General features: G+C 39.6%; 1 protein-coding gene across 1 annotated transcript in view; it reads right to left on the bottom strand.

Moving 5' to 3' along the window:
* The window catches only part of TPRG1 (tumor protein p63 regulated 1), a 117,433-nt gene that overhangs the window by 90,428 nt on the left and 7,889 nt on the right, over positions 1-19,116 (bottom strand). The window contains exon 2 of the mRNA XM_059388027.1: positions 17,354-17,445. Within this exon, the coding sequence (XP_059244010.1) occupies positions 17,354-17,445 (92 nt within the window). The remainder of the gene's footprint in view (positions 1-17,353; positions 17,446-19,116) is intronic.

Here is a 19,116-nt window from a genome sequence, read left to right on the forward strand (position 1 = left end):
AAAGACATCCAGAGGCAGAACCAAGGTTTTGAAATGTCAAGACATTGTCAGGAGCTGATTCCTCAGGCACTGAGGTGAAACCATTTTGAGCCTAAACCCAAAGAATTTAAAGGTGGCACTGGAAGATGTGTGGATTTACCCAACTTTCCAGAGTAGAATGCTACAGAGTATTTCTAAAGATTACTTTACCAATGCAAATAATTAATCATGACCACCATCACTTTATCAAAAGTTCTTTAACCACCAGGAGTGAACCTCTTCTGCTTCTTAGTCTCCCAGCCAAAATAACTAACCAGAAAGGATCATTATATTATGTCATAGTCCCAACCTAGTCCTGGTGTACCAGAAATTGCTTTGTGAATGTTAATTTTTTTTTTTTTAATGTCCCTGTCCTGAAGACAAACAGCCCTTGATCAGTAGTTTTGCCGATACTCCTGTGAGCATTAGACTCATTTTAACCACAAATGGGTCTTCATTTCATGGTACATTTCAAGTGCTAGATTCCTGAGCAATAGTGGGCTTCCTGTCACACAGACCAGAGTTAGAGATGCAGTTCTGAATCTTACTAGCTGTGAGATCTTACAGAAGTTACTTATCTTTTCTAAAATCCATTTTCCACATCTCTAAAATGAAAATAATAATAATGTAGATATACTTCATAGGGTTGTTGTGAATTTTTAAAATAGTGTTACACAGCATTTAGTAGAATGCAAAGCACACATAATGCACTTAGTTGTTTTTTTTTTTAAAGATTTTTTTTTTTTTTTTTGACAGAGAGAGATCACAGGTAGGCAGAGAGACTGGCAGAGAGAGAGAGAGAGAGAGAGAGAGAGAAGCAGGCTCCCTGCTGAGCAGAGAGCCCGATGTGGGACTCGATCCCAGGACCCTGAGATCATGACCTGAGCCGAAGGCAGCGGCCTAACCCACTGAGCCACCCAGGCGCCCCAATGCACTTAGTTTTCATTGACTATTAATATGATGGTGATGGTGATGGTGATGATGATGATGGTGATGAAGAAGGAGGAGGAGAAAATGATGATAAAGAATTCTTTTAAATTCCCTTTAAACACTTTTGCAGCAGGGGCACCTGGGTAACTTAGTTGGTTTAGAATCAGACTCTTGATTTCATCTCCAGGCATGATCCCAGGGTCATGAGATGCGGCCCCAAGTAGAGTTTTGCCCCATATGTGAAGCCTGCTTAAGATTCTATTTATTTGAGAGAGAGAGTGTGTGCAGGCAGGGAAGAGGAGTAGAGGGAGAAGGAGAGAATCTCAATCAGACCACACTGAGTGTGAAACCCAAAGCAGGACTGGATCTCATGACGCTGAGGTCATGACCTGAGCCAAAATCAAGAGTCAGACACTTAACCAACTAAGACACTCAGATGCCCCAAGGAAGGTCTTTCTTTAGAGAAGCAATACTAGATATCCAGTCCAGACATAATCCCCTTTAATGATCCAACAAATATTTATTGAGCCATAATTATGCTCCAGGCTCTACTGGTATAGTGGTGAGCCAAACAAGCCCCTGTTCCTCTCGTGCTTACATTCTAGGAAGGCACACAGACAAAAGGAAATGGACACGTAAATGTGAAGACCTAGGTAAAAGGGAGATGAGGGTATCTGTGGAAATTATATCTAGGTGAAGTGAAGAGCTAGTGCAAAAGCCCAGAGACAGGCTCCAGCACATTTCATAGAACATCAAGGAAGTCGGCATGACCAAGGTGAAGGGAGCAAGGAGGAGAGCGGAGGGAGAGGTAAATGGAAGCCACATCCCATGCTGGAACAACTACAGTTTCTTCGTGATTTATGAATGTCTTTCATAGTAAACGGTTGTTATCCTCCACTTTACAGATGGAGAAACCAAGCCCCAATAAAGCAACATGCACCTAGTACTGAGTAACAGAGGCAAGACTAGAATCCAGCTCTTTGGACACCCCTAGCCCAGGCAATATACATCCCATCCAGCTGCTTCTCCCACTTATTTTTCATATACAGCCAGGCAACTTTGCTCTCCCTGTCACAGTACCATCAGTAAGAGGGTATTTTAAAAGCTACACAGAAGAAAAGACTCTGGGCACACCCCATCCTTCTCTCTTCTCCACAGAACGACTGAATAGCTGTTGAATAGCTCAAGTCCCCCCAGCGCACCAGGGGCTAACAGGAGGCCCACCCCCTGAGGAGCTCTCTCCTCCCCTGAATTGACTTTGGGGATATTCACTTGATCAGAAGCCAAAAAAGCTGGCAAGAGAACAAGGCCTAATTTTGAGAAGGCGGCAGAGAAGAAAGAACAGTGGGACAAGATACAGCAAATGCTCACTTTGTGCCACCTCCATTGTATTATTCTTTTTAACTGGGAGAGATGTCTATTTACTGCACCATGTCAGTTCAGCTCTTCGGGTACAGAAGACACAGCCCAGATTGGGCGAGCCCAGAAAGAGGAGATATATAAATACTCTGAGGAATCCCACAGAAATCCAAGAGCAGGAACCATTGCGCAGTTGGACTTTATGAAAGCTGGAAAGCCACAAGGATCAAAAGCTATTCCCTCGGGGGCTGTCTCTATCATGATTTCTGGGTCTCTCTGCACATTGCATGTTTCCTCTTGATTGCCATGTTCCCTTGCTTACTACCAGTGTTTGTTCCTCTTTAATTTCATCTTGCCTATGACCTTTGTTTCCTAACTGGACATGAACTTCCAGACCCACTTTCATAGCCATGATAGCTGTTCCTCCCTGTTCAAATGCTCAAGATCTAGAATTCTTTTAGTCCTGAGCTTTCCTTTGAGCCATCTTTTTGGATCATGGGCCAGTTAATGGATCGGCTCCTCAATTTGTCCAATCAGCTATGGCCAGGGACTGAAGTCACAGAGCAGAACATAGGAGCGGTCAGTGAAATGCACTTTAGTCTTCATTTTCAGAACTGTTCCAGCTATTCTGATTCCTAGGTCTCTATAAAAATTTTAGAATGTATTGTTTATAGCTGCAAAAAACCTTGCTGAGATTTTGAAAGGAATCATGTTAAACCTACAGGTCAAACATTGGAGAATTGATATCTTGACTATTCTGCATCTTCAGATCTATGAATATGGTATGTCTCTCACTTATTGAGGTCTTTGACTTCGTTCATCAGCATTTGGTAGTTTTCAGCATGCCAAATCCTATACATATTTTATTATATTTACACTTACATATTTCTTTCTTTGGATAATTATAAATGTTACTGTATTTTTAATTTGTTTTCACTTCTTGAATGCTAGCCTATAGAAATACAGCTGATTTCATATGATCCTGTACCCTGCAACTTCACTAAAGTAATTTATTACTTCTGGGAATTTTGTTGTAGATTTCTTGGGTTTTTCTACAAAGATTTTCATGCCATCTACAATTAAGGACAATTTTTATTTCTTCCTTTCTTATCTGTGTGGCTTTTATTTCCTTTTCTTGCCTTATTGTGCTGGCTAGAGCTTCCACTACCAAGTTAAATACTGGTAGTTGAGAGTTGACTCTTTTGCTTTCTTCCCAGTCTTAAGGAGAAAGAAAGCACTAGTCTTTTCCCACTAGCAGCTGTTAATTACAGGTGTTAATAAATATTCTTCAGCAAATCAAAAAAGTTCCTGCTGCATATTTTTGAGGTCTTTTATCAGAAATGTGTGTGTTTAATTTTGCCAAATGCTTTCTCAGCATCATTTTATCTGATCATGTAATTTTTCTTCTTTAGCCAGTTAATGTGGTAGATTACACTGATTAATTTTCCAATACTGAACCAGTTTTATATCCCTCGAATAAACCCTACTTTGTCATGATATATAATTATTTTTATATGTTACTTAATTTCTATTTGCTAACATTTCAATAAGAATTTTTGCATTTATATTCATGACAGATAGAGGTTTGTAGTTTTAGTTGTGACTGTCTTCGTCTGGATTTGGTATCAGGTTAATACTGTCTTCACAGAATGAGCTGGGAATTGTTTCTTCCTCTTCTATTTTCTGAGGAAGATTATGTAAATTGGTGCTCATTCGTCTCTAAACATTTCATAGAATTCTCCAGTGAAATCACCTCAGCTGGGGGATTTCTTTTTGGGGAGCATCTTTAATTATAAATTCAATTTCCTAATTGTTGTAGAGCTACTGAAGTTATCTGCTTCATATTGAGCGAGTTGTGGTCAGTAGAGTATTTTGAGGAATTGATCCATTTCTTCTAAATTGGCAAATTTATGTGTGTAGAGCTTTTAGCTATGATCACTTATTATTTCTTGCACTTATTATTGTGTTGTTTGCAGGGTCTGTAGGGTTATTCCATTTCACTTCTGATATTAATAATCTGTATCCTATTTCTTTTTTTCTTTGTCAGCCTTGTTAAAAGTTTCTCAATTTTATTGAACTTTTCAGAAAACCAACGTTTCCTTCATTAATTTTCTCTATTTTTTAAAATTATTATTGACTTCTACTCTTATCCTTATTATTTCCTTCCTTCTTTTACTATTAAGTTTGTTTTCTTATTGTTGTTGTTTTCTAGTTTCTTGATGCAGGAGCTTGGGTTATTGGTTTGAGACTTTTCCTCAGTTGCCTTTAGCATTCTTCCATTAGTGCTACAAATTTCTCAGGACTGCTTTATCTGAATCTCACATATGTTATATGTTTACTTGAACTCAGCTTCAATATACTTTTGATTTCCTTTGAAACTTCCTTTTTCTTTGAAACTCTTGGATTGTTTAGAAATGTGTTGATTCTAACGGTTTGGAGATTTTGCTGTTCTCTTCCAGTTATTAATTTCTTGTTTCATTCCATTGTGGTAGAAGAATACTTTCTGAATTATTTCAATTATTTTAAATTTGGTGAGGTATGTTTTATGGCTCAGGAGATGTTGGATCTTGGTAGATATTCTCTGGGTACTTAAAAAAAACATTAATTCTGCTTTTTCTGGGTGCAGTGTTCTATAAATGCCTATTGGGTTCTGTTGGTATTGGGAGTTCTTCTAAATCCTTGCCAACTTTCAGTGTATTTGTCATATTGTTTATTAAGGGAATGGCATTGAAGTCTCTAACTAGAATCATGGATTAGTCCATTTCTTCTTCCCATGCTATTAGTTTTCATTTCACATATTTTACAGTTCTCTTGTTTGGTGTAGGCACATTTACGGTTGTTCTGTCTTCTTGGTAGATTGACCCTTTTATCATTATATAAGTCTTTCTTTGCCCTGGGTAATTGTCTTTGCTCAAATGTCTACATTTTTATTAATTCAAAAAGCACAGCATTTCATTTCTTAAACTTTTTTGTTCTTCCTACTAAAGAGACCAGTGGAAGCAGAAGTTCCCGCTTCTTCACACAGATTACTCTTCTTAGACTCACCCTATGTTCCCTAAAACAGGGCATTTGAGGACAGCCTAGGTACCTCATAGAGTAAACACAATTTGCTGTTTGTGAATCAGGCAACATGTTTATTCATAAGACTCTTTAATACTTGTTTGTATAACAGCTGTAGAGGCCCAAATGCGTTGATAGCCTCAATATTAAAGTTGAGGTCTTATTTATTTTCTTTACTGAAACACACATTGGCGGGTCCCAAAATAATCAAGATTAACTTTAGATTATTGGTAAATCATTTTCAGAACCTATTACCTTTCTAAAAATGTCAAGACCCTGTTTGATATCTTTCAGTAACTCAAGAAAGAAATGCCTATGGTGGTCATGAAGGAAACATAACGGCAGTGGAGTGTTGTAAACTGTAAACTCTTTCTAAAATAATAGTAATGATACTGATGATGCCCCCATTTCATTTCTTTGGTATATATTTTCCTAGTACACTGATTTCAAGATGCCAAGCTACGGTCACTGATCATGAGAGGCCTACTGTTGGCGCTCATGACTGGAAGAGAGCACCACCCATCACTGCAACAAGGGAATAAAGAGGGGCCAGTATGAGGTAATGGGGAGTGACATGATGTTGGCAAATTGGGAATACATAATCAATTTAAAGCATTTGAATGATCCATGGATCTCCATAGATGGAAAAAAATACAGGAAAAAAATGCAATCCAAACTCCTTAGCCCTGGCATTCAAAATTCCTGACTTTCTGCTTCCTTTCTACCTTCCTAGCTTGTTTCTAGCTCTCTCTCTTACTATGGATCACTATAACCCAGATACACTGAACAATTTGTGGTTCCTAGAGCCTATGTCTGTTATTCTACACATGTTCTTTCCCTCTTCCTCGGAAGTTCTTCTTCATCATATATTTTTGGAAGTTTCTCTTTCTTCTTTAATCTTGGGTATCTCCTTTACCTAAGTCAACAATACGAATGCAAAGTTCTATGCTCCTGAAAGATCATTTGCAGGGCTGTATATCAACATATATTATATGCTGACTTCATTTACATATCCTCCTTCCCTCCAGACTGAGAGCTCCCTGAGCAAAAAATCTTGTCTTGTTATTTTGGTATTTTCATCACTTAGGGTGGAGTCTGGCTTATGGGAGGAGCTTGGTGAATACACAAATGAATGCATGAATGAGTCAATATAAATAATAACAATAACAATAATAATAAGAAAAGCCAGCTCTCAGGTGGTACATACACACCTTGTAGGTGTTACAAACATTGTGAGTGTTCTACATATATTAAGTAATTTAATCCTTAAATTAATAACCTGTTTTCCATCCCCATCTTATAAGTAATAAATAATAATATAAATATAAATAATATATAGTATATATGTCATATATATTATGTATTATAAATATAAACAATAATGTAAATAATATGTTGTTTATGTATTATATATTATTATATATTATGTATAATTTATATGTTATTTATATAAATAATGAAATAATAGTTTTATTATTTATAAAACTGAGGCCTGGAGGATATAAGAGATTTGTCACATGGCTAGTAAGTGATGGAACTGGGCATTTATCTGCATCAGACTTTTTCACCTCTTGGCTCTTTCTGACTCCTCCCTAATTGGTAGCAGTCTTGGGAAAACAAACATTTCCAAGTACATCTGTGACTGCAGTAACTAAATGCCCTCGCTGTCCTATAATTCAGGTCACTCCGGGACCATTAGCTATCTGGATGCGTCTGCTGCCATGGGGAATTTATAGAGAAAGGCAATGTGTTTAATTAAGTGGTTGTCGAAAACACCCACCCAGTATAAATGGTTTCTGGCAACAGAGGTGCTGTTGTTGCTGCCAGAGTCCTGCCACAGGTCATTAACATCTTAATGGATTTGAGGCACTTTCCAGCTTGAGTGCTTTCACCAGAGGAAGCAAGGGGTCTCTAGGAGGCCCAGGGAAATGGAGGCAGGACTCAATGGATGGACCGTGTTAGTGTCAGTGGAGGGCTTCAAACAGGAGATGACTCTATCAGAATTAAATTCAAGTCAAGTTCCTGATGGGTTCTGAGCCCCAACATGCCAGACACTACTGGGAGGTGGGCAGAGATGGGCTTGGATAAATGTGAATCAGAATCAGGCTCTGCCTCAAGGGATGAATCCTTCACAGTATGTAACCTATGCTATGGAGTATAATGTGACCAGAAAGAAGAAAGGGAACATTTTGAGAGAATTATATGGACAGGCTTGATAAACATATCACCTCTGAAGATCCAGAAAGTTCTGAACAAACAGAATGGAGGGAACGGCATACGAAATAAAGTGAGGGAGTACAATCATGGCTATGATGCCAAAGCACTGTGTCGGGAACTTTAGGAAACCAATGTGCTTTGAGTTTACTTTGAGAATTTGTTCACTTTGAGAATTTGTAAAGGGACATCATAGTAAATAGGGCTAGGGAGCCAAATTCAATCCATAATACACAGGGTTTTAAAGATATAGCAGAAGAGTATGTAGGCAGTGAGGAGCCACAAAATTCCTCGGATGATAAGCACAAGAGTGACCTGAACAAGAACTTCTTAAATTTTAATGTACAAACAAGCCAACTAGGGAACCTGTGAAAACAGATTCAGGTTCATGTTCCGTAGGTCTGGGGTGGGTCCCGAGCATGAGCCCTGTTAATAAATCCCTAGGTGGTGTTGATGCTACTCACTCCAAGACCACTCTTTCAGTAGAAAGGTCTAAAAGAGAATGCATGTAAAAATAGATGGGGATGAGTAGGAGATACACTTCAGAATGTCAACTCAATTTGCACAGTAAGTTTATTACTCAAGACTAAAAATATCAGAAATCCATGGTTCCAGAGTTCTTTGGGGTCTTTCTACTTTTCCGAAGTTATCAGTAGCAGTATTTTTCATTTAAAAAGTAGTTCAATACTCCTTACAATTAGACTGGAACAAGATAAAAGATGATGGGCCGTAGATGGGCCTTAGCCCATTTGAGGCATCCACCCACTCCTATAGGTATTGGACTTTTTAGTTGATTCGGGGAAAACACTAAGTAAAGTCAAATGAACAACAGGAGCAGAGTAAGATCTGGAGAGGAAAACAGGAAAATGTCTCTGAACCTGATCAGTGAGTATCTGTCCTCCTCCCTTCAGACAGCACACAATCAACAAAGAAACTGGACCCAGGCACAAAGAGTATTCAAGTAATTTTAAACTGTGGTGATCACTGTCTCCAGAGATGAAAACTCATAAAAAGCAGCATGAGCCACATAATGAGAAGACAAGGAGGCTGGGTGAGGGGCACTGTGAAGTTAAAGCCTACTGTGACCTTAATAAGTGGTTGCCCTTAGGCAGGTCATTTAATCTCTGGGTTTCTTCATCTGTAAAATAAAGTCAATAGTTCCTTCTGGCCTCCCCCCATTGGTCTGTTTGAGGATCAAATGGGAGCGCAGTTAAGAAAGTGATCACCCACAGTGCTGCTTTGGGGATCCATTAGTGCCTGGGGCACCCTGTGCCTGGGAAATACTTTCCAGTAGTCTGTTCCTCAACATCCCGTTCTCTCTCAGGATGGCTCTCTTTTTATTTAAGCTTCCAAGATAGCTCTTTCTTCTGGGAAATCTAAGTTAAGCACCCTTCCATTTACCCCACCCAAGAAACAGAATTCTGATTTTATCCAACCTGTTCCTGCTGGAAGAACGACAGACCACAACCCAGTAAAGGCCGCAAATGGAATCTGGGCACAACAGCAAAAGGATCATTTTAGCAAAAGTCAGGGCTGCAGAATGCACTACAGCCCCAGCTCTCTTATTCTCTGAGCCTTGATTTCCTCACCTCCAAACTGGAGGTAATGTTTCCTATGAAGATTGGATTAAATGAAGAAGAGCACTTTTTAACTACAAAGTGCTATAGAACATGACTTTTAAAAAAATCAAAACATAAACGGAGAATGTCTTATATATTTTCATTTCTCTTTCCAACTGTGGAGTCTCACTCTGCCCTACTGGTAAATATCTCTTACTGAGGGCTTCAACGTAAACGAAATAATATCAATCCTTAAATTTTTGTAGCCACTGATAGTTTGGAATTAATCACCCAGTAATAGATGAATGGTCAAGTAACTTTATAAAAGCTACATGGAAAATATGAGGAAGAGCCCAAGGGAAGTGCCATTTAGAGATCATCTAAGTCATGTGTATTATAACAGTATAATGGCAAGTGCAGGGAAATCACTTATCAGAACATGTGGTACAATTTAAACATTCAGTAAGTTATTTATTAATATTATTTCTGATCTTTAGCAAAGATGCATGAAGAAAAGCAGGAATAAAATACATCAAAAATTAACAATAGTTGTGCTTCTGTCAAGAACATTGAATTCCTAATGGACTAAAGAATATATTAAAACAAGATAAACTCAAAATGGATGAAAAACCTCAATGTGAGGCAGGAATTCATCAATGTCCTAGAGGAGAACACAGGCAGCAACCTCTTTGACATGGGCCACAGCAAGATGTATCTGTCAAGATACATCTCCATAGGCAAGAGAAACAAAAGCAAAAATGAACTTTTGGGACTTTATCAAGATAAAAGATTTCTACATAGCAAAGGAAACAGTCAAAAAAACATAGAGGCAACCCAGGGAATGGGAGAAGATTTTTGCAAATGACACTACAGACAAAAGGCTGATATCCAAGATCTATAAAGAACTTCTCAAACTCAACACCCCAAAAAACAAATAATCAAGTCAAAAACTGGGCAAAAGACATGAATAGTCAGTTCTCAAAAGAAAACATACAAATGGCTAACAGACACATGAAAAAATGTTCATCATCATTAGCCATCAGGGAAATTCAAATCAATACCACATTGAGATACTACCTTACACTAGTTAGAATGGCAAAAATTGATAAGACAAGAAACAATAAATGTTGGAGAGGTTGCGGAGAAAGGGGAACCCTCTTACACTGTTGGTGGGAATGCAAGTTGGTGCAGCCACTTTGGAAAACAATGTGGAGGTTCCTCAAAAACTTAAAAATAGAGGTATCCTACGACTTAGCAATTGCACTACTGGGTATTTGCCCTGAAGATACAGATGAGTGAAAAGAAGGGTCACATGTACCCCAATGTTCATAGCAGCAATGTCCACAACAGCCAAACTGGAAGGAGCCAAGATGTCCTTCAACAGATGAAGGGATAAAGAAGATATGATCCATGTATACAATGGAATATTACTTAGCCATCAGGAAGGATGAATACCCAACTTTTGCATCAACATAGATGGGACTGGAGGAGATTATGCTAAGTGAATTAAGTCAAGCAGAGAAAGTAAATTATTATATGGTTTCACCTATTTGTGTGACATAAGGAATAGAATGGAGGACATTAGGAGAAGGTAGAAAAAACGAAGGCAGGAAAATCAGAGGGGGAGGCAAACCATGAGAGACTATGGACACTGAGAAACAAACTGAGGGTTTTAGAGGGGAGGGGGGAGGGGGATGAGTTAGCCCAGTGATGGGTATTAAGGAGGGCACATATTGCATGGAGCATTGGGTGTTATACGCAAACAATGAGTCATGGAACACTACATCAAAAAGTAATGATGTACCGTATGGTGAGTAGCATAACATAATTAAAAAAAATACCCTAATTAAAAAAACAAATGCCAAAACCTACTTAAGTTTACTTCACTGCACTGATAGTGAGTAGCAGAAGAAGGATTCAAACCCAAGTCTTCTGACTGCAAATCCAAGACTCTCTATGACATGAGATTGCCACCTTGATTTCACCTCTTTTGTATTGTCTGTATGTTCAACATAGAGAATTGGGTTTCATATATTTATTATGCCAAAGTGCTAGGATAGAAACCTTGGTGGGTTTAGGGGAAGGCAGACAATAAAACACACTGTATATTCCACAAAAATGAAGAGTGGGAGTTACTTGACCCCCAGCCACTGGAGGCAAGACTTCTCATTTAAGAATAAGAGGAATGAGAATATCCGCCCCACCACTTCAGACTAATGTGTTGGAGAGAAAGATCCCATCTCCTCCTGCCTCCTTAAGTACCATATACAAAGACATCTTGAGTTCATTCTACTGAAGAGCTACTTCATTGCCATTATAACACAATTTTTGAGACTTACAGAGTGTCAAGATGTTCTCCTTGGTGCTGCCTTAATGGATCACTTCTGAAACGATACACACATTTTCTTCAAAAAGTTCTTTCCCAGTAGGGCCAAGAAGGACAGTGAGAGGAGGAGATAAAGTTAAGATAAATACCATCCTGTCTTTATAGCTATAGAAACATATAAAGCTCCAGGATGGGCTGGGCTGGAGGCCTGGGTCCTAACTAGAGTCTTCTTAGGATTCTATTCTTAATAGTTTCAGCTAACTGGGAACTAGCTGGAGTTGATGGTTGCATCTCTCCAGTTCTTCATTTGGCCTCTCTGTCCATCCTCCTCATATCCTCCACACAAGTGCCTTCAAACTAATTTTTCTAGTTTTACTGAATAATCTACCTGTATACATTTAGAACGTCACAAAGCAGCTCCTCTGAATTGGGGTGATAGCCCTTGGAAAGTGCCTTTACTGACTTAATGCTATTTAATGCCCTTAGAGACTATAGAAGACAAGACTGTAAGAAATAAATGTGTGAGGATCACTTAAGATAGTACCTGATCCCTATGTAAAGCCATACACTCAACATCTCCATGCAGATGCTCTATGGACACCTCACACACATTTTGCCCCAAAACTGTACTCAATGAGTTCTTAAAAAAGCAAACGACAAGACTGTTTGGATAATTAAACGAGATTACATGCACCAAGTTCTTTCTGCGACGTTCGGGATATGGCATGTTCTCGATAAAGGAGAGTTCTCTTTTCCTTCTAAACCAGGGACGGCGGTAGAGTGAACCCATCTGTTTCCCAGGCCAAAGACCACCAGCTGCCCTGAACTCTTCCCTCACAGATGGTTAAACACAGAGATCCACAAAGTCCAGCTCTGTAGGTTATTAGTTCACCTCTCAATCCCAAATGCACCCTTCAGCACATGCTCTATGCTGAACAGAATTCTGTGAAGCATTTCTTCTTTAATGTGTGCCCAATGTTACACTTTTGCAGTAGAGAGCACAAGAGGGATGAAATAGAAAAAGGTGGATTTTTATAATTTCCAGCTCATACTGGGGGTCAGCAGTCAGGTGTGAGAGCAGCAATGGCCTGGGCCCTAGCCTCAGGCCCAGAACATGGACCCTCAGCAGCCTTGCAGCCTCTGCTTGGCAGTAAGCTTTCCTCAGCTGCCTATTCAGGGTTCACCCCCTTTTCCGTGAAAAAAGTGACTTTCATGGAACAGGATAATAGGTTCTTGGGGTTTTTTTTTCCCCCTAAATGCTGGAAAAATATTTCAATTTTTTGGTATATTATTATAGTATCACAGCCACAGACATGACATACTTTTGAATTTCATCGGCTTTTTGAAGACATTCTCTCTTGTTTTCTGGAGTTCAGACAGTCCACGGAGCCAAACATCGAGCTCTAATCTCTCATATTTGCTGACTTCCATGGTTTACTCGCTGCCACCAGGGCTGATTCCAAGTGACCAATATGGCGGCATGGAAGGTATAGCTAAGAAGAGGTGTGCGGTAATACCCCTTCCTGTAGCATTTCCATGATACAAATACCAGAAGCATGAAGAGCAAATGGAACAACAAAGTGAAATCAAGAACGTCAGAAAGTAAAGAGGCTTGAGTTCATTATGTTTGCTTTATATTGAATTTGCTTGGTGTGGAATTTTATGTTTCAATAATTAACAATCAGCTCTCAACATTGCTGAAATGGTAACATTCACCGGTCATAAGCCTGCGTGAACCGGTGCAGGCCGTCACTGGACTGGATTCTGCTGATACCGCGTGGTTTCTAATCCATCAGCCAGACTTCCTGCCCCTCCACCCCTGTACGCTGATCCTTCACATGTCAAAGATGTACACACCCTACTCCGTCAGCCATGATTCCAAATTCAATAAAGCCCTGAAAATGGCGACTGTGATGCAAGCCAGATCTGAACCCTCATGCAGCCTATCACTCTACTTTTAATGTCACGTATTTTCCTGAAAAAAATGTTCATGTGCTTGATTATGGAGGGCTGTCCCAGACCTCTCCTGGGGACATCAGATAAAACACATATGCATTGTTTTCCCTTTCAAAAATTTGAAAAATTCTCAATCTGATTCACATCTGGTTCCAAAAGTTTTAGATAAGGGATTGTGAGCCTTTAGAGAGCCTTATAAAGTAGAAATAGAGTCACACTTTGGTTACCCATCAGTGCCACCCCGTAGCCTACAGGGCAGAATCTAAGTTCTTAAACAAGATACTCAGGGCCCTTTAGCCCTCACGATCATGCCCACCCACATCACCCTCCTGTATCAAACCACTTCTGGGACTCACCACTTAAAGGTTGAGCTGAGCTCATTAATCACCCCACATCTACACATCACATCACATCCTTTGGGCAAGAATCAGAACCCAGCTAGTACAAGAATGCAGTCTGCCTTCTTTGCTTTATCTGTTATATGCTCTTCATCTGCCTACTTCCTCCTCCTTCACCTCCAGTTCTCACCTATCAAATGGCAGTCACAAAACCAGCAAGGCTGTCACGCACATAAAGCAAGTTCATGGACACCAAGCTAGCTTGTCATGTGCCCTATAGTTTAAAGGAGTCTTCACTCTTACATTCTGAAACTGAAAAACTTGTTTGAAAGCAAACATTCTTTAAAAATTGCTGGATAGTAGCTAGGGGCTTCTCATTTCCATAAAAGGAGCTAACCGTTGATGTGCATAAAGCCCAGTCATTTCTACCACACACACAAAAGCCTTACACTTGACAAGAGCCTTGTGTGGTTGGTGCAGTTGGGGAAGCTGATCTATAGAACAGTCTCTGCAACTCATAAGAACTAAATGGATGGGTCTCATCCCATTAAAAAAAAGAGAGAAGGAGGCAAGAGTAGCCCCAGGCTCTCACCTTTCTGGGCCTGAATATTTATAGGTTTGTTTAGGCATGTTGTTTTGTTTTGTTTTGCTTTGCTTTGCTGTTGTCATTTTGGGGATTTGGGGTTATGTTTGATTGTTTTTATTGTTGTGTTTGCTTTCCCTACATTGGTGCACTAAGAAAACTTAAGTGTGAAAGGTCATTCAGAAGGTCTAGGCGTGCCCTTCCTTTGACAAATGCCTCCCATCTTCTGCTTGAACAGTCAAAGTGACTCAGAGCCTATTCATTTAGCCCAGATGCCTGACCCATCTTATTTACAACTGGCAGCTCGTTCCATGACAAGAAGGCGGTCTGAACCAACTTTAAGGCTTAACAGGCAAAGAAAAGCAAACAGCAAATTCTTACTATGGTAGAAATGACTTAATTGCATAAGACTGATGAATCAAAGACCTGTACCCCTGAAACAAATAATTCATGTTAATAAAAGCAAATAAATAATTTTTCTTTTAAGTAGCTTTAGATGGAGTGTGGGAAGAGGTGTAAAAGGATTTTGGCAGAGAGGAAGACCAAAGAGAATAAAAAGGAACTACCATTTACAGAGGGGAAATGAGGAGCACCTGGCTGGCTTAGCTGGTTAAGCATCTGACACTTGGTTTCAGCTCAGGCCATGATCTTAGGGTCTTAGGATTGAGCCCCATCTCAGGCTCCATGCTCAGCATGCAGTCTGCTTTGGATTTTCTCTCCCTCTCCTTCCCCCTCTGTCCCTCCCCTCTGCTTTCTTGCACTCTCTCTCTAAAAATAAATAAATAAAATCCTTTTAAAAAATAATAAAAGAGGAGAAATGGTTTCAAAGTGCAAATGAGAGAAAGTCTGACAGGGAACAACAATTGCTTAAAATTCCACATGAACAAGATACATCCCTCATTACTGTCTATGATATAAAGAAATACCACAAAGCAAAAGAGAAACAGTTGCCAGATAGTCCTTACCAACTCTTTGAACTTCCCATTAGGTTCAGAGCTAAGTGTAAAACTTGGGTCTTTGGGGCACAACTGTCCATATTTATCTGAAAACTCCTGGATTTATTAATCATCCTAGTTGATGTTAAATCAAACAGAATTATGATGCTAAGTCTCAATGCAGATCACACATTTATCTTTGAACAATGATATACCTAGGCCTTTATAATCACTGAACAAAGACATTTAAACAAACAAACAAACATAAAGCCAAATTTCTATACAAATAAGACAATTCAAACATATACTATTAAAGAAATTGCTGATTCTATTATTTGAGAATTCAAAATGCCACCCCTGATCTTGAAAGACTGGGTTTGTACATTTTTTTCTAATCAATAAAATGCACTGTAGAAAAAATAGGAGTCTATTTCTGATTAGACCTTCAGATTTTAAGTAGACATCAGTCCTAATCAAGGTAGACATTTTATTTGCACAAATCAAATTTTACTTTGCAGATGGAAGGTGGGTATGAAATGTGCATTGGTAAAAGTCAATCAGCAAAAAACCTGAATTATAGATTTTTCTTTTCATTAGAGATAACCCAGGGATGAAGGAGATAGAGATGGATGGGACAGGAATCAAGGCAAGGACAACCAAACAAACAAAAACAGAAGGCCTTTACCAATAGTTAGAACTTGTGAACAGAGGAGAGACACTGACATCTGTTGAAAATCCACTGTGGGCTGGGGACTTTGCTAAGAATTTTACCATGCCATCTTATTTAGCTCTTGTAATAATTCCTCAGATGCATATTATTATCTCCAGGGTATACATGAAGAAACAAATGCTCAGAAATGGTCAGGTTGGTTTTCCAAACTCATTTTCACTCAATTCTTAGAACCCATTTGAAACAATAATGGAAGATGGTGGTCAGTCAGATGGATCCACAGGTGATCTGATTCTACATTCCACTGACTGAAGGAGTTTTGTTGGCTAGGAAGGTTGAACATTCAAGTGTTACCCATCCCCCCACTTATCCCCACCCCTCCCCTCCAAAAAACTTGGTTAAAGAAGATGTCCTGCCCAGGGGTGAAAGATTAAATGATTCTCTACTCAAAGCATACAAATTACTGAGCTTTTCTTCTGGACTCTTTGAAGCCGGAAACCTTACTGAATCAACTGAGTATCCAAAATGGAGTTCTAAGTACAGTCTCCATTTAATATTATGGATTCTGTAGGAGGAAAGAGGTGCTTCTTTCTGTTATTATGTAAATTCTATTATATGAATATATTACTGCTATTCTGTAGCAGAAAAGAGATGCCTCTTTCTCTTATTATATGAATATATTATTATGTGAATATATGTGAATATATTCCTTTATCATTGTAAGTACCATGGCATTCCTAATAGTCTGCTGGTAAAAGTCACAGATTCTAGAATCTCAGGGCAAGACACAAAGATAACCATCTACTTGGTGTCATTTGCAATTAAAGCCCTTAGAGCTAAGATAGGCCTTAGGATGAATAGAACATTTATTAAAGGAAAGGAATCAAGTGTTAGACTTGGTTTTTATCCTAACTCTGGACTGGTGGCCTGTCTTCTCTATCCTGCATGATTTCCCTAGTTTCATGGCCCAGGTTATTACACAAAAGATAAAATTTAAACTGTATACATTGACCTCATTCATCTTTTTAACCTTCTTTTCCACTGTCCCCAGAGTGTGATGGGTTAGTAGTCTGATGTGCTGGAAGGAAAGTATTTATAAGAAACAGATTATAACCAAAGAGGTGGGTGAGGAGGCCCCTGCAATAGTCCTTGAGAGCCATGATGAGGGCCTGTAAGAAAGTCAGAGTGATAGCTGAGTGAAGCGACTCACCAAGAGTCCAACCTCGCCATGCATCAGCCATAGGGCACCATGAAACTTTACTCTCTAACTGGGGGATATGTCAATCAATGATCTTACCTGGCATCCAGAATAAATTCTTTCACATGTCTGTCTCCTATTTTGTTACAGTGGTCTTAAGGAAAATGCCAGATTTCCACTGCCCTTCACTTAGCCATAACTACTCACTCTGTCAAGAGCCAGAAGCCTTGAATTTTCTCTCCAGAAGTCTCGGCTATGTGCCCTTTCAAGTCTCCCATGGCAGTCTCAATGGCCCCCGGCTGGATGGAAAAAAGAAAATACCTAGTTTAGAGAAACTGAGCCCTCTGTGTGCTTATGATTAGTGAGTATAACCCACAGCCTCCTCTGGAAAGTCGATGGGAAAGATAGCTCTTGCATTTGTCTGTTTGTTCTAGGCACAGCCTGCCGGGGAGCTGAGTCTTGAACTCTGGTATTTACAAAGCTGTTCTCCTTGAGTGGGACCAAAGGGATCCGAGTGCTGTCTCCCATGATCCAACTCATACTTTCTCACAGAAATGATGTCAGCCATTTTCAGAGGGCCAGTTTTCCTCAATAAACATGTTTAACAGAAATTTCAAAACATTTAGCAATATATACATTTTTAAAATCAAACGTTTCTCTCTTCAAAGAGCACATGGCAATAAAAGACCTAAGAGAAATCCTTTTCTAATATTTTGACCATAACTTTAGCTGGCTCTGGGCAATTAGCTTTTTTGTCTCATTATCTTGCATTCTTTACCCTTCTCCAAACAGGTGCTCCCACGCATGGGCCTACCTCTAGTTCAAAGTTGATTAACCCTTTTCCTGATAAGATATTCAGAGATCTCTAGCTCAGTGATCCCTAAATTTTCAGTGCACATCAGAATCAGAAACACAGATGTCTGGGCACTGTTTCCAGCTTTTCTGATTTAGTAGGTCTGGAATGGGCCTGAGAATTTATATTTCCAACAAGTTCCCAGTTGGTGCTGTTGGTATGGGCTATACTATGAGAACTATTGCTCTCTAGACCATTATCTTCAACCTTGGCTACACATCAAAATCACCAGGGGAGCTTTTAAAAATCCTAATGCCCTTGGGGCGCCTGGGTGGCTCAGTTGGTTGGACGACTGCCTTTGGCTCAGGTCATGATCCCGGAGTCCCGGGATCGAGTCCCGCATCGGGCTCCCAGCTCCATGGGGAGTCTGCTTCTCCCTCTGACCTTCTCCTCGCTCATGCTCTCTCTCACTGTCTCTCTCTCAAATAAATAAATAAAATCTTTAAAAAAAAAAATCCTAATGCCCAAGATGCATACCAGGGCAATGATATCCAGATTCTCAGTGGATGGGACTCACATATCAGTACACCAGGATTTTTTTAAAGTGTCCCAGATGACTCTAATGTGTAGACAAGTTTGAGAACCACTACAGCCCAGGGATTATCTAGCCTGAGCAATTTCATTTTATAGGTGTGGAAATGGGGGCTGTTGTGGGGAAGTAAGTTGTCAAGTTCATTCAGCTAAGAAGGGTAGAGACAAGACAAGAAAACAGACATTTCATTGCCCCACCTACAAGGCAGTGCTGGCCTCATCCTCATTCCTGAACTACTGACGAGTAGGTTGTCAGTTCTTGAATATTCTCTGTGTAACAGGACTTTGATAATAACCACCTAATCTTTTCTAAATATTAACATTCCTAATCCCCCAGCCTGAGACCCTTCTCTCATGAAAGGAAACCAGGACACTAACCTGGCCTAGGACCCATTCAAATGCCTTTTCTTCTTGGAGGTAGAGAGGTGGTAGATTTGGGTTTGCTCGCTTTCTCAGTCTATGATGAAAGGCTTGGAACATTTTGGCCACAGAGTCCATTGGTCAAGAAAAAGACCTTAGAATAGGAGAATACAAAAAGAAAGAAAGAAAGAAAGAAAGAAAGAAAGAAAGAAAGAAAGAAAGAAAG

Source organism: Mustela nigripes, chromosome 2, assembly GCF_022355385.1.
Source record: "Mustela nigripes isolate SB6536 chromosome 2, MUSNIG.SB6536, whole genome shotgun sequence".
Lineage (NCBI taxonomy): Eukaryota > Metazoa > Chordata > Mammalia > Carnivora > Mustelidae > Mustela > Mustela nigripes.